Source organism: Montipora foliosa, chromosome 3 (assembly GCF_036669935.1).
Source record: "Montipora foliosa isolate CH-2021 chromosome 3, ASM3666993v2, whole genome shotgun sequence".
Classification (NCBI taxonomy): Eukaryota; Metazoa; Cnidaria; class Anthozoa; order Scleractinia; family Acroporidae; genus Montipora; species Montipora foliosa.
The window spans coordinates 37637644-37660892 of NC_090871.1; the positions used below are offsets into that span (position 1 = coordinate 37637644).

A 23249-nucleotide genomic window follows, 5' to 3' on the forward strand; every position below is an offset into this window, starting at 1 on the left:
TCTAAGCCTGCCAAAACAGGTGGATAGGATTTGTGTAGGCCTGTCACCCCCATTGTTATCACAGATCAGAGTGCATGGAAGGGTAATCTTGATCCTGAGCGTTTAGTTGGCGCTGTATCATTACACAGTTTATTTCATGCTCTCCTTACAGCCAAACTCCGTGCACATAACCTATCTTCTGAGGGTTGCTACTTCATTCGGGGATCAACTGAATCGGTGATAGGTTTCAGGAGTTCCCTAAGGTCCTAAGGATCTCAGTGTTCTCGGTTCCCTTCTATTTAATATTTGTGTCAACTATTTCTGTGTACCTACGACAAAGATCAACACTTATGCTGACGACAACCAGCTCCATTTTAGTCATAAGCTACGGATGAGTAAGGACGTCAAAGTACGGTTAGGGATGAGTAAGGACGTTAAAATACGGCAAGGGATGAGTAAGGACGCTCAAGTACGGCTAGGGATGAGTAAGGACGCTAAAGTACAGTTAAAGATGAGTAAGGACGCTAAAGTACAGCTAGGGATGAGTAAGGATGCTAAAGTATGAGTATGGCAATGGTTGCTTGAGACCATTATATGACAGAAAATTTCCGAACCATGCGCCAAACTTGACCATCTCCAAGTGCCCTTGGACGTGAGGGGCCTGGGGTGGCGGTTGCTGCGATCAGTTCCATTGCGCATGCGCACCTCTTTCGTGGACTCGAAGCGCCAGTTTTGAGTGAGGAAGGTCTTTGGCTGACAGTGTGAAAACAGTTCAATGCAGATGGCAAGTTTTTCTTTTAAGCCGATAACTGGATTATACAGTACTTGACTTCTGAATTAATATGCTTCGGGCAAGGTGCAATATATGCACGGAATCTATTCAAGATGGGGCAGCGTGCTGTCCTTGTATCTTTTGATCTCCTACTTTTCACGTGCTGAACCATAAAACCAGAAATACAAGGAACAATTTGTTTCCTAAGCTTCGTGATGATTATTAAAAAATAGCTCTGAAATCTGACGTTTCGATGTCTTAATAAGACCATTATTAAAACTATAAAAAAATTATGCGATGTGTGGTAAGTATCATACACAACGTGTATAAATATTTTGCCTAATTGGTTTATAAGACTTATTCACAGTCTTGACAATGGCGTCATGGAGACACCGAAACATTGGCCTTCAACACTATTTTTTGCATGCCTATGCATAAGCCATTCGCTTTTGATGTTGATTTTGATTATGATATTTGTTGTTACTGTCATTCTTATTGTTGTTGTTGATATTATTATTATTATTATTGTTATTATTATTATTATTATTTATTCTTTCAGTCATACAGGGTTAAAACCACTCAGGCTTAAATGTCTTGTCAACAGCAGAGATGTATGCGTTACTTAAGAATACAATAATTATTTTATGTAGAAAATCTTCCTAATAAACTAATTACACCACTGCATGTACAATGCTGTTCCATCATTAGGAAGCATGATTGCTCGTTGACTTAATAAAGAAATAATAATTATTATGATTTGTGATTCCTTAACTCATTTTGCAGGTGGTCATGTTTATCACTTTCAATGGTACGTGTTTCTATTTCTTTTTAAGTTGAATGTGAATTCCAGAGCCAAATGAAAGTCACCAAGGAACCAGATTTACTCACTATACAAACAGTTAATTATTATCTAAAAACGTCTCGTCAACAGCCTTAACAGGTGGCTGGAGCAAAGCCGGAGCTGTCCAACATGTCGAAAAAGTTCTTCAAAAGCAACATTACTGTTCTTTGACTTGGCAGATCTGGACAGCTCACACAATGGAAATGATATAGATAGCCTCAAGGTATGAATATTGTTCCCAAAAGTGTGACAATTATTATAAAAGACCAGGGCAAAATTACAAAGTAATTTGAATCTCCTTCATTGGTTGTACTCTACAGTTTCCTAAATTTTACTTTATCTTTTCATTTCATACATGTACCAGTAAAAAACTTTTTGCATGTTCATGTATTGCAGTCTGTTTATCAAAAAGGCTACTTGATTGCATGCCCAGGCTGTACTGTGCAGATTTAACTTACATGTAAATAGTAACCACAGTGAGTGATGTACATGTATGTATATTTGTGTTTTATTGCTTTTACAGGGTAGCATTGAGGAACTGAAATCTTTCTTAAATCAGAAAGGTGAGCTTCTCTTGATCTCATCAACCTTGTATAATTATCTGATAATGCATGAAGTTTTTTTATAGTCATTTTGGCAGTGATAGTTTACATGTAGATGAAATATACTTTAATTTAAAGCAACTTAGACCTGTGTTGTTGTGTGTACGTGTTGAGTACGCGTTGGCCGACGCGTTGGTGGGATCGGATTCTTAAATTTTACCGATGTTGGTTGTTATTGTTACAAACATTCCTCTTCAACATAGCTTTTCTAAACTTCAGCAACTAGTATGATTGTTGATTTTTGTCTTAGCTTTAAGTGTTTTATCTTGTTTTGCCTTGCCTTCAGATACAGAAATTCGTTGTTTAAAACAAGAACATAAGGTATGAAAAAAGAACTTCTGTAATAAATTATTATTAATGGTCTTAGTTTTCCTATATTTCACTACCCTGCGAGCAGAGGCCCTTCGATCTTCCTAGATAAGTCGGGAAGAGGAAGGGACCTCTGCCAGCCGGCTCGACATTTCATGTTGAGCATGCGTTAAAAATTCAAACGTAACGTATTCGGGAGTCAGTCACGCCTGACTAGTAACCGCAAAACCACAAAACCAAAACAAACAGTAACGGATATTTTCGAACAACTCTGGCAAACACACGACAACCAAGGAATCATTTCCTCAAGATAGTTCAAGTTTTTAAATTGCCATTTTAATTTTTACTGAAAAAATTAATAGGTTTCTCAATTCTGATAAACTAGCTTCTGTAACCGACATACGGAAAAATTCTCATGGGAATTTAGACAGTTTAAAAATTGTCACGCTGTTGTAAATTTAAAAAATATTGATGACGCGTGGCGATTGATCATGCGCACAAATAAAAAAAACAGGTTTGGCAAGTTGAAACTGGACTGACTCATCCATTTCTTTGGATGAGCGGCAAATCAAAGAAAGTCGAGCCGGCTGGCAGAGGTCCCTTCCTCTTTCCGACTTATCTAGGAAGATCGAAGGGCCTCTGCTCGCAGGGTAATATTTCACCAAAGAAACTAAACAAATTGTTCACAATGAAGTAAAAATATTTCATGATAGTGTAAGTCGACTATTTTAAATGAATTGATTATGGTTTCAGCCAATTTTGTTCATTTGATTTGATGTAATTGTAACTTTTGGGGTTATGATTGAAAAATCACTTCCTTTTTTTCTGACTGGCACCTGACTGGCAAAAGTTTGAGCTTCGATTTTTATCTAAAGGCTGTTTACTTTGAGTGTACCGTATGTTTTGGATTTCACAGTCCTCCATTACTCACGTACAAACTGACTGACTGGACCTCAGAAGCTCTGATCTAGAGAAAAGTGACTTCATTTACTTACTAGCTTAAAATTTCAGTGTGTAAATCTAGCTTATTACTGTACATATGCAAGACAGAGTTTAAAAGTCTGAAAGCTCGAAATGCCCATGCTGGATATTAATTCAGCTGTGTACGTATGCATTGCATTCTTAAACAAGCGAGTCTTTAACATCTTTTTCTCCTCAATCCCACTTTCTCAAGATTTTAAAGTTGGTAATGGCAGACCATTAAATAGGAAAATAAACAGTTAAAACTTGGGTTACTTAATGTTTAGTTAACATAGTTTTGAAATCCAAAGAAAAAGAAGAATAATGATTTTTTGGTCGTAGTAGCACTTTAATAAGACTTTAAGGTTAAAAGAAAGGAAAGGATAAAATGAGGTCAGTTACTGTAAATTAATAAAAAGCATGTTTCATTCTTTTGTAGAAAGACCTTGCTGAACAGACTGCATTGCTACAGAAGCAAAATTGTAGGTGATGAAATTGACAGACGCTTTCCTGGACTAGATTTGTGATCTCACTGTTATAGACGAGACTGCTCGCAGTCCCTTCTGAGTTAGTTGAACTGCCCACTTTGGTCACACAAGCGAGCCAATGGGAGAATGGTGATTGAGCAACGACTATAGGGACTGTACAATCTTCTGTAAACAACACGTTCAGAATCTGCTAATCTAAGGAGTGAAAGTTATGACAGATGGTTCCACCGTTTTTATTGCTAATGTAAATAAACACTAAACGGCGTGGGAATATCTATGTGCATGTTGAATGCAATCAACTATTCGGAAAGGAACCTTCCTTCACAAATACTGTACATTTCTTTAATTTAATTTAATGTTGGAATGTTTTGGCAAATTTCAACGGTGTGATGTTTGGGACAAGTTCTTGTTTAGAACGGATGACTCATCATCTATCATTAAATCAGTGAAGTCAGAATACAGAGCTTGTTCTGCAGAAAAGATGACTCAATACTTGTTTCAAGCCATGTCCTTCAACAAATTCCCCTTCTTCTCAAAGGCAACTACCCATAGATAATCGTTTGACCGAAGGTGGTCTTCGGTGATGATGCGACAAGGAACTATTACCACGATTGATGGCATTTGATTTGGGTCACTAGTATTCCTTAAGATTACAAAACTCTCATAAAAATGGTCTTGCCGAAACCAGTTGGTAGCACAGCCGTGACATACTTGCCCGATAGGAGAGCTTCAAACGCAAGTTTCTGTTCTTGTTTGGGTTCAATGTGTTAGCCACTTAATCGAAACCGCAAAAGCAATATCGTGGTTCTCTTTTCCTTGGGAAAATTGAAGACAGATTGGCGTCATCATCTGACAAGAAGTAATTAACTTGCCAAAAAAATCTGACATTGGTCCATTGTCAATGGACCAATCCGAATTTCTTGTTGCTGGTGCAACAGGAGCTTCTGAATGCATCAGTTACCGAAGACCGTACAGTCCCTATATATTTGCTCAATCACCATTCTCCCCTTGGCTCGCTTGCATGACCAAAGCGGGCAGTTTGACTAACTCAGAAGGGACTGCAAGCAGTCTACCGTTAGACTGTAGCAAGCACAGGAGGATGTACAGTAGTTGTTATTTGTGGTTCAAATGTTCTCCTTGTTCAGAATTTTTTTAACCACTACAATTCACTACTTGCACAAATCCCATAATACACCTCTTTTACCCCCCAAAAAATCTGCATAGGCATTGTTTTCAACTTCTCTTGGGACATTTCATGTCCCAGGAGAAATTGCAAACAATGGTTATGCAAAAGTCTTGCGGGGTAATAGAGGTGTATTATGGGATTTTGCAAGTAGTGAATTGTGATTTTCCTTGGTTTCAGAGTATCATAATGAATAAATTTAGACAAAGAAAAATCAAAATTGAACTGTTTCAAAAGAGTTTAAACCACAATATAGTCACTTCCCACTCATTACGCATAGCTTCCATTTCATGCTCATATTTTTTTACTTTTGTCCAATAAATGAATTTAGCACCTTGATACAGCTTGCTGTAAAACTGAGGGAAGTGTACAATCCAATTACTCAACTTGTGCTTAGAATTCCAGTACATTCTTGTGTGTTACTGAGATTTACCATGTCATTGAAAATGCATTTACAGCCAATAAGAATGTAGCCTGAAGCTGGTTTCTTTATGTTGTTTCATGTATTCCTCTGAACCTTTCCAATGACTGTCTTTGTATTTCCTTCGTCATAGGGAAAATATCACTTGTAATCCTATTGTACACTTGCAAATGGTGAATAATTGACTTCCTAGCTCTTAATTTTTATCACAGACAGTGAAATTGAAAATGTTAAAAGCCAATATGAGAGGAAACTTCAGCTTGAAAAGACAGCTACTGCTGGGCTTAAGGTATTCACTTTCTTATTTTCTGCCTGAAAATATCACAACAACAATATTATAAAGCTGTGGTTATTTTGTTTATTTTTACTTTATTATGTTTGAATCTCATATTTACATTGTACTGATGAAACTAGACTCTTTAAAGTTGTTTTTGTTTGCATTGTACTTGGTCCTTTTTTTTTAGCACATTCTGTTCCTGTTAACACATTCTTTTCTGCAAGTTAATGACACATTTTATTGTGTAACAAATCATGACAAGCCAGCATAATTAACACTAAACTGCCGCTGATCTGTCTGATTTAGTGAAGCAGCTAGAATCGGGTTCCAACAAAGAAGTAAAGTTAGCGCACTTAAATGTGTGCAGTTTGAGGGCCAAGATGGAAGAACTTACTCTTAGATATTTGCAACTATCGTGCGGATTCGAGATCCTTGCAGTTACGGAGACTCATCTCGATAAATCTATCTCTGATTGGGAAATTGTTATTTCTGGTATGAAGTTTATTAGACTTGACAGAATTGGACACAAGGGTGGAGGATGTGTACTATATTATGCTGAGCAATTACGAGCTTTTCATCGCAAAGATCTTAGATCTTTATTCATAAGTGGCATTGAAGCCGCATGGTTGCAGGTCAATTTTCAGGGCTTGTCTGTGCTGTTTTCAGTGGTCTACAGACCACCTGATGCTAACCAATTCTTCGATTTAATCATTTCCCCTCGGGAAAAGGCCTGGTTAAAAACATCAAATATGGTTTTATTAGGGGACTTTAATTGCGACTTAAAATTTTCAAATGACGTTTTCTGGCTGAGAACCAACGTGGGAAAGTTATGTTCACTTTTCAAAATGTTCAACTTGCGAAACATTGTGACGGAAAACACATGAGTTACACTGTACATCAACATCGTGCTCTTTGATAGATCTAATTGTTACAACAAGAAAAGGTCTCATTAGCACCTCTGGAGTCTTCCCTCTGGGAATTTCTGACCATCACTTGGTTTATGCCACTATGAGACTAAAGAACAAAAGACCGCCCCCTAAATATATTAAGACAAGAAATTTTAAGAAATTAAACTTGGACAATTTTAGATGCGACATAGAATTTGCACCTTTTCACATGCCATCAGCTTTTGATGATCCAGACGATGTTTTGTGGATGTGGCAGACATTGTTTATTAACATCTGTGACGAACATGCTCCGTGGAAAGAGGTAAAGATCAGAATCTGGTCCACACCCTGGATAGATAAGGACATTTGCTGCAAGATTAACTTTAGGTTCAAGCTTTTTAAAGCAGCCGTGTCAACGAAATGCCCTGTGTTGTGGCAAAAATAATAATAAAAAAGCTCGTAACAAGGTAACAGCAGCCTTAAGAAAAGCTAAGGCAAGTTATTTCAAGAAAATGTTCCAAGAGGTGAAGAAATTGAGCGCCTACTGGAACCTGATCAATAGGGCTACATGTACAGGTCCCATGTAACACAAAAGCACTATCGGTCCCCTTAGAAGAAATTATGCCACCTTACCCTAGTCTGACAAGGAGAAAACACGGCTGATAAATTCTTTTGCTCCGAACGGAGAAAACTTAACAAGCACCCTTCCGGCAATCTCAGACAATATCCAAAATAATGCAGATTACAAAACAGGATGATTTGTCAGATTTATCAATGACAAGTATAGCTCCTATTACAATCAGTGAGCGATCTGTTCAAGAGAAGATCAATAAATTAAAGGCCAACAAATCAACAGGGAGTGATAGCATTTCATCAAAAACTCCTAAAGCTGGCGGGCAACACTATGGTGCCGGCACTAGTCGATATATACAATTACAGTATCAACAGAAGGGTAGTCTTCTCTTCCTGGAAGATGGCAAGACTAACTCCTATTAATTTTTTAAAAAGGGCGACAAGACAGACTGTGGTAATTATAGACCAGTGTCCCGAGTAAAATCTTGGAAGCGGAAATTAATGATAGACTAGTGAAGCATGTATTTGAGCACAACCACCTGATAACTGACAAGCAATGGGCTTATAGACGAGGCCACTCTACTGAACTTTTATTAGTTCATATGACTGAGATATGGTGTATGGCATTAGATTCGGACAGCATTGTTGCGGCGGCTTTTGTGGATTTTAAGAAAGCTTTTGACAGTGTGTCACATGAGATCTTACTTTAAACTTGAAAGTAACTTTGGAATCAATGGAGGTCTATTAGAATGGATAGATAGCTATCTGGGAGGAAGAATGCAATTTTCAGTGTTAAACGGAGTCAAATCAGAGCCACTACCTGTAAGAGTCACCAACAACCTACCATCTACTGTCGGTTCGGGGTTTTTATTAAAGTATGCCAACAATACCACGATATTCTGTATTGGTCAGTCGGCAGATTTAGCCATCGCCCTGTTAAACAAGGCTTTGCAAGAAGTTTACTGATGGTGTCTAGCAAATCGACTGACACCACATCCAGGAAAAAGTGAAGTTACTGGTATGTTACTTTGCAAGAAAGACACCATAGGACGTCTTCCCCCACCCGACGCTCCTAGGAAACGCGGTCTTGCATTACGTCACAAAAACCCGTCTGCTAGGAATGACTGTAGATAATAGACTTACCTGGATACCACACATGTGTTGGACTTAAAGAAAAGCTTTGCGAACAAACTGGAACTATTAAAACGTTCCAGGTTTTTGCCTAAAGATGTCTGACTGAAATTCTATTTTAGTGTAATTTTATCATCTATTATGTATGGCCTTGTTTTGTTGGGTGTGTGCTGTAATTAGGATATTAGATCAGCTCAATTGAGACTCTGTTGTAGGGTTACTAGGATTATTTTTTATTTACCTAAAGATAATGGCATCTCATCGAGTATTAAACTTTGCAAATTGGATTACAATCGGGTTATACTCTATTACAAAGTGGAAATTTTAAAGCTATTTTATAAGGCAAATAGTACCTAACATTCTTCCAGACTGCCTTCCTAAGAACATCTTCAGAAAGAGAGAAAGTTCTTACTCATTACGTGGGAAGAATGTAGCTTTGATCCCGAGATACAATTGCAGATTATTGAGGGACTCTTTAGCCTTTCGTGGGTTAGCCCTCTGGAATTTAGTTAACTGTAATGATAAAACTGACAATTTTGCTTTTAAGGAAATCAAAAAACGACTTATTACGAAAGAATATTTTTAAAGACTTTCTCTTGGACAACTCAACTGCCTCCATTTCTCAAATTAGAGAAAGTGATTACGTATATTTTTAGAATTTAAGATATTAGATAATGCTTTGTCCTTAGCTAATAGTATTTTTATATTTAATATTTAACATGTAATGTTTTGTATTTTATATTTTATATTTAATATGTATCGATACACAATAATAAATGTATTTTATTATTTTTCTGTATTTTTAACTAATATTTCTAGGTCTTGGATTAAATACTTGTACACAAGACCCCACAAGCTTGGCAGCTTTAACTCTTATCATGTACACATGTAAATATAGGCTTTGTTATGTTATTTTATATTATGTTAACAAACAACTCTCACGGACTGAAATTTTGCATCCAAATAGAAACAACTGTCATACTTAAAAGACAAAGAAGCAGAACTTGCCATTGCCCAAAGTCAAGCTTCTGAACTTAGGGCATCACTTTCAAAGTTAAAGAGGTGAGTAACATGAAAGATTTTTCAAAAGCTGTGTAGGATGTTCAACATTTTTCCATTTCCAACACTTTCCTAGCAGTATCATCATTGTTGTGTCCTTGCCCATTTTGCTGCTGTAACTATTCACACTTGAATCAGCAGCATGCATGTGTGAATGTTTGGGTGTGATCTACATGTCAATTATAGCCACGAGTAATTATTTATTCTGCATCAGTTAGAATGGTTTGAGCGAGTTGTAAGAGGTATCTGGCTATTTCAATAAAACAATTTTACTTCATTGTATGTTGTGTAATCTCAATGTTAAATGTCCAATAATTGTACCAATGAATCAGGTGCAGGCATATTTAAGACACTATTACTGTATGCAAACACAACATTGTTCACTCCTTGTGATGAGTTATTATCAACCCATACATTGTAAATGTTGTTTTGCAAATTAATGTGTATTTATCTTTAGTGACACTAGCATACCAGTACTTGAATTAATCTGCTCTTTGGTTGTTACTTTTGATAGGATCCTTTTCCTTACTATTGTCTGTCCTGTTACAAGTCATTCATAAACTCTAGTGTTTTGGCTTCAGTATGAAATTACTTGATGAACAGCACAACTTGAACCTTGAATTTGCTACACAAAGTTATTGTAGCAGTTGTTATTATTATGTGCCCTGTTCTCAAATTGATCTTATCCAATATAATTATCCCTTCCAAGTAGCAGGTCATAGCAAATGACCGAAGTTTCTTTGTTTGACTTTCTCCTTTCCAATTAGTTCTCTAGCACTCTCCTCAGTATCCAAGCCATTCCAAGCGAGGCTGTTTTTTGTACCAGTGGTACAGCCAATTGAATTCCAAGTCTTTCAGTCCATTTCCTAAAGTTGCTAGTCACACATTCAAGATGCCCTATCACTACTGGTATGACTGGCACAGTAATTTTTCTTATGTTCCAAAGTCTTGACAATTCTCCCTTGAGGTCCTGGTACTTTCCAATCTTCTCTAATTCCTTTTCATGGATTCATACTTGCAGCATAACTTCCAATGCACAATATTATTATTATTTTAATTTAATAAAAGTTCTGTTGTTTCTGTTGTTTTACAGGATGAGGGTATTGATAGATGAACATACAAGTGAGGCAGAGGGAATGTTACGTGATTTGGACTCGAAGTCATTTCCTGAAGTCATTGTTCAGCTCATTACATTGAAAAAGTAATCTTGTTTTTATGTAAATTAACCAGTGGAATACTTGACACTTCATTGCAGGAAAACAATATAAATTTTAACCCTTAGGTTCTTAGAAGATTAAATACCGGTAACTTAAAATTTATTTTGTTTTGCCCAAGTGACAGAAATATGAAATATCTAATGCTTCCTTAATTCAGTTTTGTAGAGAGTAAAATGACAAAGTCTTTAGTAAAGAACTTTTTTTGTTACATGTAGTTGGAAGGACACACCACGGTAAGATAAGTACAAACTTGTTTGCAGGAAGCTGGAGGAAAAGAGACAGAAGTGTAAGGAAGCAACAAGTACATCTGAGATGATTAAGAAAGAAAATAACAGAATAAAAATTGAGGTAAATTGGTGTCGGTAATTTCCTCAAACTGTTCTGCATTGTTGTGTTAACATAGGGAAGACCAGGTTTGATGGTTATTCTATATCATTCTTTTTGTCTCTCAGCATCACAAAATATAATTTATTCAGTAACATTAAATTAAGAAACTCAAATCCTTCATCAGTATATCTTATTACAATGTCTACTTGGTAAGGTTTGAAACACAACACATTTTGGTAAATTGAACTGATAATAAATTGAAATGTCTATCTACTGTACTCGTAGATAAAAAAAATCCTCTCTTTTTTATCATAACACCTGTAGTTAACTCAACTTGAAATGGAATTGAAGAAAAGTAGAGACCAAATTAAAATGGCAGAGGAAGATATTCAAAGGCTGGAACAGGAGAACAGTGTAAGTTAGCATACGTCTGTTTACAAGATCAAATGCTGCAACTGACAGGTCAGTTAACTGAACAAAAGTGAGTAATGAGAAATGGTGGCATCAACAATGGCATTGCTTAAGACCATTTACAGACAGACCACATTTACTGTTTGACTGGGACTCTACTGAATGCATTACATACAGTACTAATTAGTATCAGTGGATCATACTGGAAAGCTGGTTTTCTAACTTAAGACAGTGACCACTAAACCAATGCCTACATGAACAACTTCCCACACCCTACAAACGACCCATGGACGACATCAACAACAGACTGACTGACCTGCTTTACGAAAAATAGATGTACAGACATTACACTGAGGAAGATAGTAACAAACCAATCACTGTTTATAGTCTTCACAGTCAATTATGTCAATGCTTAACTGACAGTCGACCAATAACATTGCAACTTTGTAGACCAATCACATCATAAATCAAAGTACATGTTCCAACTGCCTTTACTTGAATCACTTGACTCTTAAGATGACTTCTGCTCAGGTTGTTAGGTACGTCAGTCATTGTAACTCAAAACAGTCCTTTCCCAGGGCTACACTCACCTGGACAATCATACTTCACAGTTATGATTTTTATTTCTGGTCACCTGTTTTGATACATCATTTGAGTATTGAGTACTTAAGTATTGCATGTCTGACTTACATGTGCAGGTGCTCAGCTAAAAACTCCTTCTCTTCGAGAAGAGGCGATGGTGAGCGCTGGGGATTTGGGAAGGATCTTGTATGACTGTGTAGCCTGATCCTGGAGTGGTAGTCTTTGTTGCAGGTGGCGCAGACGTGCCTTGTGGAATCGCGTGCAGAGGCTACGCATTCTTTCCTCACTGCTCTCCTGCATGTAGCCTCAACTCTAGCGTTCGCTTCCGCCTTCGAAACCCCCACTGTGACACTTTGCCGCCATGTATCTCAGTGTTTGGCGATGTCCTCCCATGCACTGGTGTCGATTAGTGCAGATCGCAAGTCTCGCTTGATGACGTTCTTGTTCAAACCATCGAAGGCGTCACTGAATGAGCAGTGATGGCATTCTCAGTGAGCCAGCATGCTCCAGGACCTCGGTGTTGGTGACTCTGTCCTGCCACCTGATGTGCAGCAGGTGCTGAAGGCAGTGGAGGTGGAAACGGTTGAGTCGGCGCTCTTGTCTGGCATAGGTCATCCACGACTCGCTGCCATAAAGGAGGGTCGACAGGACACAAGCTTGGTAGATGCACATCTTGGTCCTTTCGCTCAACAGGTCATTGCACCACACTCGCTTGTTGAGTTTGGCCATGACAACAGCAGCTGCTTTGGCGATCCTGAAGCTGATCTCAGCATCGAGCAAAGTTGAGCTTGACACGGTGGAGCCCAAGTAGGTGAAGGTGTCCACAACCTCCAACACTGTGTTGTTGATGGTGATGACTGGGGGGGACTCAGCACCTTGCGCCAGGATGTGATCACACTGTGACTCGGGGTAGACTTTCGAAGCAAGGCTCTGCAGACGGCTCAAGGTGACCCGAGCAAAGACTTTGCCAACGATGCTCAGAAGAGAGATGCCAGGATAGTTGTTGCAATCACTATGGTCACCCTTTTTCTTGTACAGGGTGACTATGTTGGCATCTCTCATGTCTTGGGGGATGTGACCTTGCTCCCAGCACAGGCAGAGGAGCTCATGAAGCGGTTGCAGGATGTTTTGCTTCCCATGCTTCCAAACTTCTGGTGGGATACCGTCCCTCCCCGGTGCCTTGCCACAGGTGAGACCGTCAATGGCTATGCTGAGCTCTTCCAGTGTCAACATGTTGTCAAGCTCCTCTATGACTGCCAACCCAGGCAGGGCATTGACCTCTCCAGTCTTTGATTTGAGTTGGGCTGTTTGATGCTTGTTGGGCCAGTGGCAGTTTTGCGTGGCCACAGTCTGCTGCTAGCTGGATTTTGGCGCATAGGTTCTGCCAGTACTCGTTGGCACAGCGGCGCGCGGTCTGCTGGGCCTTGCTCCTAGCTGCTCAGAGGGTGTCGCGTGTGCTTGGGGAAGGGTTGCCAGCATTGCTTTCCTTGTGGCCTCTCTGACTGGCTGCATTTCTTCCCAGCAAGCCTCGAACTAGTCAGATGTGTAGCACAATCACCATACCCAATTGGGGGTGACTGAGAAACATTTCCTGATTTATTCAGTTTACCGTCTTCAATAAAGCTATATTTTTGCTGAATGCTAAGGTTATCCTTGTCGATTAGCATCAATGCTGTGCTCTAACGGCGCCCGGTCGCCTGAGGCGACTAACATTTGGCTTCGGGCGACCGAAAATATTTTCTTGGTCGCCCGGCCGGGCAACCTGCTGGTCTTGGTTTCTTGATTTACAGTCAAAAAAAAAAAATAAATGAAAATGTTGTTCAATCGGGCGCGCGTTGATATTCGAAGGTCGTTCCACGTGAATTCATGTGTAACATAATCATCGACTTTGATTGTGACAAGCTGCACAGTTTTCGATTTTAACCGCTTTTCTAAATAGCATTATAATTTTTCCTTTAAATTAGGATGGCTCGTTATTTAGTTTTTCAAAAGGAATTGTTACTTCTGCTCTGACAGGCGTAAAGTACGGTCGGCGATTAATATATCGCTAAATGAACCCGGGAGTCGTTTTTTCAAAAGAAAATGTTGTTCAATCGGGCACGCGTTGATGTTCAAAGGTCGTTCCACGTGAATTCACATGTAACATAATCATCGACTTTGAACTTGACTAGCTGCACAGTTTTCGATTTTAACGGCTTTTCCTATAGCATTAAAATTTTTCCTTTAAATTGGGATGGCTCATCAGCTAGTTTTTCAAAAGAAGTTGTTACTTCTGCTCTGATAGGCGTAAAGTACGGTCGGCGATTAATAAATCGCTGAATAAACACGGGAGTCTCTCTTTTTATGCTAATTTAATATTTTAGCAGGCTTTTTACTGCCGTGTCTGCGAGGCTAAAACATAACTTAAGATTGTTTTTCCAGTAAAACACGATGTATAAAAAAGAAAAGATAGGTTTATTTTTTGTGATTGTTTTAGAAACGGGTATAAAATCTATAAGTCCTGCATTCTCCTTGGTGTCGTGACAAGTTATTACGTATCACGCACTAAAAATAAATACACAAAGGCCAAATCGACCGAATCCACAAAAGGCCATTTGTCCTGAACATTTCACCGATAACATAGGAAAGAAAATACTTCTGTTCTGCTCTTAAACGATGACTTTCCAACAAGATGACTTATGCAAGAAAGATAATAGTTTTGGGGCGGACGCGGGTTTCGTTGCGGAAATTCATGGCAGCTTTCCCGTGAAAGCCGCCACGGGATCTCAGTCATTTGTCGCAAGCGAATTTCCTTTTCAACCTAAATGATAAGTAAAAAGAATAGTTTTCTTATTTTTGACCGAAACATTTTTATAAAAATTACCCAAACCGACCTTAATCTTACTTACAGTATTGGACAGTATAGGACAGTATTGATCTACCGTAGTTTGTAATTTGTGATTCCAATTTTAAACTCTGTCTAAAGAATTTCTGAAGAATTAAGTATACAGAGTTCAAACGAAATAGTGTTATCTTTGGTATATGTGTACTATTCATTTAAAAAAAAAATAGTTTTGCACTGCTTCTGTAAGTGTGAATTAAATGATTATTTGTCTAGAAGTGATGATAGGTTTTCAGGAGGTCAAAGGATATGATGTTTCATGAACATAAAAACAATAAATAAATGCACATAGTTCCATTTGACTTGTTACGAAAACAGTTTCTTTAATTTTTAATAATTAACTGACTGATTTATTAGTTTGGGCGACCAACTAGGAGGCCCGGGCACCCCGGCTAAAATGTTTGGGAGCCCAAAGGGCTCCCCGAAATTTTGATTCGGGCGACCATCTTTTAGGCCTGGGCACCCAAGTTAAAACGCTTGGGAGCCCGAAGGGCTCCCTGAAATTTTCCTTAGAGCACAGCCTTGAGCATACAGGGTGTAAAAAGGGTAAGCGACTTTCTTTTCTTGAGAAAACAAAGGAAAAGGATAGAAAAATAGGAAAATTTTGAGTGTAACGCATAACACAATTTTTAAATTGAAAGTCTTCAAAACCATTTTTCAAAAGAGAAAGCACTTTTGTGGATTAACGGACAATAACCAGTGATAACACGCAGTAAATACTACATATGAGCCAAATTTCAACTGTTCAAGTTAATTAAAACACATTAAAAAGATTCAAAATTCCGTAGTTTCCTTACTGTAACGCTGTGTTTTGGAATTCTGGCGCTCACTAGGTTATTGTTTGAAACAAGTCTTCAATTATTGATATCTGTGGGTTCAAATCCATCTCAACTAAATGCTCATACCTTGTGATTTAACTTACAGAAAAGTTATTTTGAGGGATCCAATAAATGGTCTTATTTCCATTAAGACCGGTGCAAATTACTCTTTGCGATCTGGCAACGAATTCCTTTTAAATTTTCCTTTACGTAAGTCCTATTCTACACTTGGTGACCGTTCTTTTAGTATGGCTGCTCCTCACGTTTGGAATTCACTTCCTTCCTTCTTTAGGAAAGCCACCACAATTAACAATTTTAAGAGTCAACTTAAAACTTATTGTTTGAAATTAGCATATTTTTAGCTTACAGGAATTAACAATTTTATTGGCACTTTGAATTCATGTAATTAATATTAAGTTAACTTACAAATCTATTTAATGAACATATTCTTAGCTTATATGAACTGATAAATTTTATTGGTATTTTAATCCATGTTAAGCGCATGCGATCATTCTGTCATGAAGCATGCGCTATATAAGTTTTTGAGTTATTATTATTATTATTATCCACTAGGAATGGAGAAATCACTTCTCAAAACAGTCGCTACGCTTTTTCTGTTCCGCAATAGACCACTTTCGATATATTAAAATTCAGTCCAAAACAAAAGGCATCATCTCGAGGCTCTGGGGAATAAACTCATACAAATCCTTTTATTTATTCCCCAGAGCCTCCAGGTGATGTCTTTTGTTTAGGACTGAATTTGGTCTTCGAAATTGGTCTATTATGCAATAATATTTTTAAAGACCACTTCTTTCAATGTTGCTCATGATCCAACCAAGGCATAACTGGGTTCCAACCAAGCATTTTCTGAATGCTCACAAGTTCCCCTAGCTATTTCCACAGTTTCGTCATCGTAGCTTTCAGGGTCGTGAAAATATTAGCCCTTGACTGAGTCGCTACGTTTTTTTTATATGCCGGGCCATATTGAACCAAGTCTTGAGTGCCAGTAAACATCACAACCTATTTCGCAAAGAAGCCATGATTTCCATGTGCTTCACAAGGCTTGTTAACCTTTCCTCTTTGGATATTATTGGGAAGTCCACAATGTCTTTTCAGGGGCAATTTTCAGGAAATTGAGAAAGACATCTGCTTTGACCTCAAATTGTAAAGTGGAGCAAAAAAGTTGAGCAGAAAGCCAGCATTTAGGGTGTCAGAAGTAAATGAGGGGATACTATCCTCCATGTGGTGAAAGCTTTCTGTTTTTACTTTTGTTTGCCTCGAAATTGACTATCTGTATGAAAGACCACGCCTGCAAGGGGTCATGGGTAAATCAAAAATTCAGTTTTAACAGACCAAACTTTAATATTTTCCGAACAATTAGAAAGATATGAAAGTCTGGGTGTGAAATAAGCCAAAATAAGTGATTTTCACCCCAATAAACACAATTTCACAATTTTTAGGTATGTTAAAGCAATTGGTATGGTGATCATGCTACTCATCTCATCTTCTTGCATTCTTTCTTGCTGAATGCAGCCATGGCTGAGTCGTAGATGGCATTACGGAGGTGAGACCATTTGGCATCCGAGTTGCTGGTTGTTGGTTGTGCAGCAAGTTTCTCCTGGAGGGTCTCAGCGAAGCTCTGAGCCTTAATGGGTTTCGGAAGTGCCACAGGTGTTGATGCATGCGCAACCCTTGGTCTTGGTGTGGTGGAACCTTCTGAGCTTCAGCCTGACCTTGCTTGCAACGAGCGAGTGGTCCGTGTCACAGTCAGCACTGTGATAGCTTCTTGTGTGGAGGACACTGCTGAGCTCTCCTAGTGATGATGAGGGTGTCTCCAAGACACTTTGTGCAGCTCCTTACACTTAAAGTAGCTGTTGGTGATGCAGAGGCTGTGGTGACAGCAGAGTTTGAGCAAACTCTGCCCGTTCTTATTCATCCTGCGGATGCCAAAATGGCCAAGGCAGGTAGGCCATGCTTGCCAGTTGGTCCCAACACTAGCGTTGAAATCGCCTAGCAAATATATGCCCTCGGAACTTGCGATTCCAGATAGTGTTTTCTGCAGAGCCTCGTAGAATTGATCCTTGGCTTCTGGGGTGGAGGACAGAGTTGGGGCGTAGGCTGATATCATGTTCACAAAGGCCGCAAACGTTTTCATGCGAAGGGCAAGAATTCTCAATGACCCTCCAGAGGGGTTTTTTGTGGTGGCAATCAGTGAGTTCCTCACGGCAAAACCTACACTGTACTGCCTTGGCTCGTCCTGGGACAGGCCTTGCCAGAAGAAGGTGTAGTCTCTTTCCATAAGCGACCCACTGTCGGCCAGCCAGGTTTCCTGGAGACAGGTGACGTCAATGTTGAGTCGTGCCAGCTTCTTGTTGATGATGGCGGTCTTGCGGGAGTCGTCCATTAGCTGAAGGTCAGCGGAGAGACCAGGGCACATGGTGCAAATGTTCCTGCTTGCTTGCGATTCGAAGAGCTGGAGTCTTCGTAGTTTTTTGCTTTTCACGGCTTGGTGCAAGTACTTGCTCGCTTGTTGGGAGGGTCCCCTAAGCTCTATGCACCCAGTAGAGCAGGCACCTTACTGGCTGGGGGCTGCCCAGCTTGAGGCGGGTGGTAGCCACCCAATGAAGCTGTGAGGGCTTCTCCCACCGGAGTTGCTGGGCTGCCCATACGACATTGTTCCCCTCTCGGTGTCACTGGCTGGGTCCAAAGAAAAGTAAAAACCAATACTACTAGTACTTGAAGCTAGTTCCACTGCAGAAGCTGCTGGAAGGAAGTGCTGAGCACCAGCCATCCGCCTTAGGGGCTCCACTCCGGATATCCTTGATATTTCCTACATTCTTCATCATCATAATCTACTTGATGTTGCTTTTCACCTTGGGTAGGTAGAACGTTGTGTGGTATGTTTGCCCTCCATTTCAGTCTGTTCAGAGATTGCAGATCATCGTGTCTTGACACTAGCTCTGAACAGGTTTTGGGAGGTGGTCCTTTGTAGTTAGCCCTTCTATCTCAAAGCGGATGATATGGTTCATCCATTTGTCACTTCTCATTTCATGTCCATCTTACTGGAGGTGTCTCCACCTGAGAGCTACATTCATTGCCAAGCCTACAGTCGATTCCCAATAACCCGAACCCTCGCTAACTTGAACCTAAGGCTAACTCGAACTGAAATCGATTTTCCCTAGATTTCCATCGTACGTATACATATACTGCAATTTTACTCTCAGTAACATGATCCTCCCACTAACGCATAGCAATTTTTGTTTCCATTCAGGTCATTCTCTATTTATTTTTTTACCCTTGATAACTTGAACCACGCCTGTCAGTACATGGCAAATGAAAAGAAACAGTGTGCCACAGTCCAAAGCATTTCACTTATTTTGAAGCAGACCTTCTATCTTTTTTGCATTATACTAAATGTGCCAGTCTAGTGCCTGTGCCTTCATAAAGGGTGGCTGATTAACTCCTTACTCCCGATAACTTAAACCTGTATTTCAACCCAACTTTTTGTAAGGCGCAGTTCTCCCCCTCCCCATTCAATGTTGGAAGCTAACACAATAATTTCCCACTAAAACTGTTCAGTTTTGGACAACATTGAATCAGGGGAGAGAAGAAGACTTCATATGTGCTAACTTTCCCCACAGTTTTGTCTGGTAGGTCTTATCCAGCTAAGCCTGATTGTTTGTAAAGAACACTTTGTTTTACATTACCATCTTCCTTTATATGGCACATCTATATCAGTGATTACTCATTCCCATTGTAACCGTGACATTCAGTGATAAAAAATTAAATTAAGTAATATGTGAATAACCATGTGTTGAAATACAGGTTTAAAACTTCAATGCTGGTATGTTTAGTTACCGGTTGCATGCAGCAATAATTATTTTCATTTTAATTTAGTCAGTCATTATTTTCTACTTGACTTATTATATAATTACTGGATGGTATATCTTTAAATTATATCATTCCTGTAAATATTAAGTTTTCCTGAGTTATTTTCACAATTTTTCTTCACTAACTGCCTAGATTAGCCTATGCTATTTGCGGGCTAGTGTATCTTTTGTTACTTTTTAGGTAAATGTGCTTTAAATAAATTTGATTTGATTGATCTTCACATCTCTTCTCTTTTATTAGAGTTACAAAAAGAAGTTGACAGCAATGGAGAGAGCTTTTGCATCTACAAGCCCTCGAAGTAGTGTCATTGGTCGCCTTATAAGAGAGAGGTACAACAATATTATGGAAAAGTACGGTTGGCGCAATACAATAGTGTGAGGGCTTCCCTTTTACAAAGGTCCACTAGGTTTGATGAATTGCTAGAATTATTGGTATTTACCATATGTAGACCTACATGTATTCTCTGCACAAAGAGGTTTTTTCTTCTTGTACCCTGGGCCTGGTTGTTCAAATGCCAATTAACAATAATCCCAGATTAATATATAGATTTAGCCAAGTCTTAAAGCAGAGCTCCCGTTTCTAACCCCAGAAAGCAATATAGTTTATATGGAAATAATTATGCTTCTGCATAAGGTACAAAATTAATCGTCATTAGTGTATACAGTTTACAGTGATCAAACACCTCTGAGCTGATAGCAGTAACCAAACAAGCCTTGCAAACCATAACCAACAATTTTAATCAACAACTTAACTAAAATTACATGCAGAGTAATCTCTTTCACAACATTTTCGTTTGACTGATAATCTTTAAACCCTCTCTCTTCAGTTTAGAACAACAGCAAAAATCTTCCTAATTAGAAAATGTAGCTACAGAGTAGTAAATTCGCCAAATACTCGACTGCAATTTCAGAGTCCAACAAAGGAGCTCACGACTGGACATCGATTTCACAAAAAAAAAACTATAAATGTGGTTGTTGAAATATGCCAGACTCTTTGCCAACACGGAATTGCAAACATTTTCAGGCCTTCTTCGTTTTTTAGCAAGTTTTACAAAATATGCAAGGGAGCGACGCAAGGAAAACATTACCTGAAAGCTAACCGTTGTAAATAGGTTTTGCCTCTCGCTCCATTTCTCTCAGCTTTACAGAGTTCTTCATTGAAATTTTCTCTTCTTCTCCTTCCTTGGCTTCTCTTGAGGCTTTCTTGGAACAATCCTGTCCCCAGAGGCTCTCCTTCCTCCCCACCTTCACCCCGACAGTCTGTACGGGCAGACAGCGTATGAACGTATGTGATGTCACAACCAAAATTTCTCGCATGGATAGATTTCCCAAAAAATCTTACCCATGGTAATCCGCTGGAGTTTGGTTTCTGTACTCCCCAATGCTGTTCAACACTGATATTCAGCAAAACTTCACATTTGGAGAAGTCAATCTTGAAAAACAAAGACAAGCAAAAGAAACTTTCACCAAAAAGTTGAAAACATAAAACAAAAGTTTACACTAATCCTAGAGTAAGTTAATCGGTTTTCAAACAAAAGCCCAGGTTTTAACTTATCATTGAAAACCACCGGGCTTCACCTATCATGGGAAATGTGAAAGATTAAAAAAGGCATTGATTGGCCACTTTTGTTTAGCAATACTGCCCATTGTTAGGAATGAGGAGCCTTCTGCCCCCCCCCCCCCCCCCAAGTCAAGAATTTGTAGCTACAGTCTTGTAATCTCTTTTGCCCTGATTTGAATTGATTTGTGGTCAATATCCTAAATGAGGTTACTTGCGCTCAGCAGAAACTTTGGATTATTATGCGTCTGAAGCACATAAAGTTTGCTATTAGAACTCTCTTAAAATTATATGTGATACAATTGCTGTAGGACAAAAAAATGAACACATCCCTCAGTAAGGGGTGATGAGATTATCACGAAAATCATTACTGCACTGTTTAGAATAAAAAATATTGCTGTTAACTGCAAACAAAAATTCAAGTCTCTATTGTTTCATTGAGGGGCTTAGTCTCAGTATGCCTCAGCTTCTTATTGTTCTGATTCATTCTACTTTTTTTCATAGTCCAGCACCTGTAGATATTAAGAGACCCAGGCTCAGTTGCCCGTCAGAAGATTCAGAAAATGTCATTGTGGCAGAGACACCATCACCAAAGCCACAAGAAAGAAAATATGAACTCAAGAGTATTGCAGAAGAGTGAGGGCCAGAAATAGTACATTTTAGCATTAGTGCAAATTTCACATGTACATTGGAAATAGCATGACCTGATTGCTTATACCTGAAGCAGTTATCGCCTTAGTCTGATTTATAACAAATGCTACTTTTTATGTGATGGAGAATGTATAAAATTAAATTTTCATATATTTGAACTGAGGTTATGTCATTCTAAGTAAAAATGATCATCACAGTTAAAGTGGCAGTGTCATGGATTGTTAGTAAAAATGTGGAAAGCAAAGGAGACCTTTTTACCGATGGTCAAACCTCACAAAAACCATTGCTAAGTGTTTTTGGTTAGGCGTAGCCAAGGTTAAAATGAATGCCATCTTGCAAACGTCGGGCCGACGTTTTCAAGTTCTTCTCTTGCATCTTCTAAGATGAACTCGATTTTTATTTCACTGCGGTGATCCAGAAGCAATTTTGGAATGAAGAAGTCACTGAAAATTGAATAGCACATAAGGCGAAGCCGAATGGGCTATTGACCCGTGGCCCTTGAGGGCTAGGGGTCTAATTGTTTTAGTATCACCCAACTAGTTGGACAGAAAAGACAATAATACAGTTAGCAAATGCAAGTTGAAGAAATATTTATTTGGGGATAAAACGAAAGAAAGCGTCACGCTTTTCGCTACTCGAGGACTATTACTAATAGTCCTCTAGTAGCGTAGCCAATCAAAATGCAGGACTTGGATTAGTCCACTAGTTGGGTGATACCAATTCCCATGATACTAGCCCTTTTAATGAAGCAACTTGAACATGTGCAAATAAAGAGGCTTGAAGAATACTCAAATCCCCATGACACGTGCGATTGTGCTGCACTTGCTCTACCATCTGAGTTATCATGAATCCATCTGGGAGATACCCGCTGCGCATCCGGACATGTAATTCGAGCCAAGGTCAAAAACCTATCGGGGGTTTTGTCTGTCTGCAGCGCAGGCTATCTGGGAGATGGTAACTTGCAAGTTCGTATTGTATGACTGTCCCGTAATAGGTGACTATGATATGTCACATATTTGAACTGTGGTTATGTCATTCTAAGTGAAAGTGACCAACTTCAATTATGATCACGTTCTCTTAGCTACTTTTTATGCCCGTCATTTTTCATTCTTCTGCTTTTTTTTTTTTTGTACCTCTACAGAATGGGATTGTCACTAGTCAAGACATCAAGCCTGGCCTCCCCATTTCAGAGAGCTCCTTTAAAGCCAACACAACAACAGTCACGAAAGGCCCCAGAGCCAACTGGTGCATCAGTGTATAGGCGAGGCTACGATGGGCTAGGAGGACATACTAAGTTTCTTGCTCCAACAAGACCAACAAAGACAGCAGTACGTAGAGTAGCCAAGCCAATGGGGGTATCAAAGTTTATCAAGCGCAATACGTTTGCCTATACAGAGCCCCCTCTACCAGTAATGGACTTAGACTCCACTTG

General features: G+C 39.1%; 1 protein-coding gene across 1 annotated transcript in view; it reads left to right on the plus strand.

Annotated features, from left to right (window-relative positions):
- Positions 1–685: 685 nt before the first annotated feature.
- The window catches only part of LOC137997403 (E3 ubiquitin-protein ligase TRAIP-like), a 24332-nt gene continuing 1768 nt past the window's right edge, over positions 686–23249 (plus strand). Inside the window, exons 1-14 of the mRNA XM_068843372.1 lie at positions 686–885; positions 1535–1559; positions 1683–1815; positions 2116–2155; positions 2481–2515; positions 3903–3945; positions 5768–5844; positions 9391–9485; positions 10576–10683; positions 10960–11047; positions 11351–11440; positions 19850–19938; positions 21671–21802; positions 22959–23249. The exon at positions 22959–23249 is cut by the window's right edge and continues 1768 nt beyond it. Coding sequence (XP_068699473.1) covers positions 822–885; positions 1535–1559; positions 1683–1815; positions 2116–2155; positions 2481–2515; positions 3903–3945; positions 5768–5844; positions 9391–9485; positions 10576–10683; positions 10960–11047; positions 11351–11440; positions 19850–19938; positions 21671–21802; positions 22959–23249 — 1310 coding nt within the window. The 5' untranslated portion in view covers positions 686–821. The remainder of the gene's footprint in view (positions 886–1534; positions 1560–1682; positions 1816–2115; positions 2156–2480; positions 2516–3902; positions 3946–5767; positions 5845–9390; positions 9486–10575; positions 10684–10959; positions 11048–11350; positions 11441–19849; positions 19939–21670; positions 21803–22958) is intronic.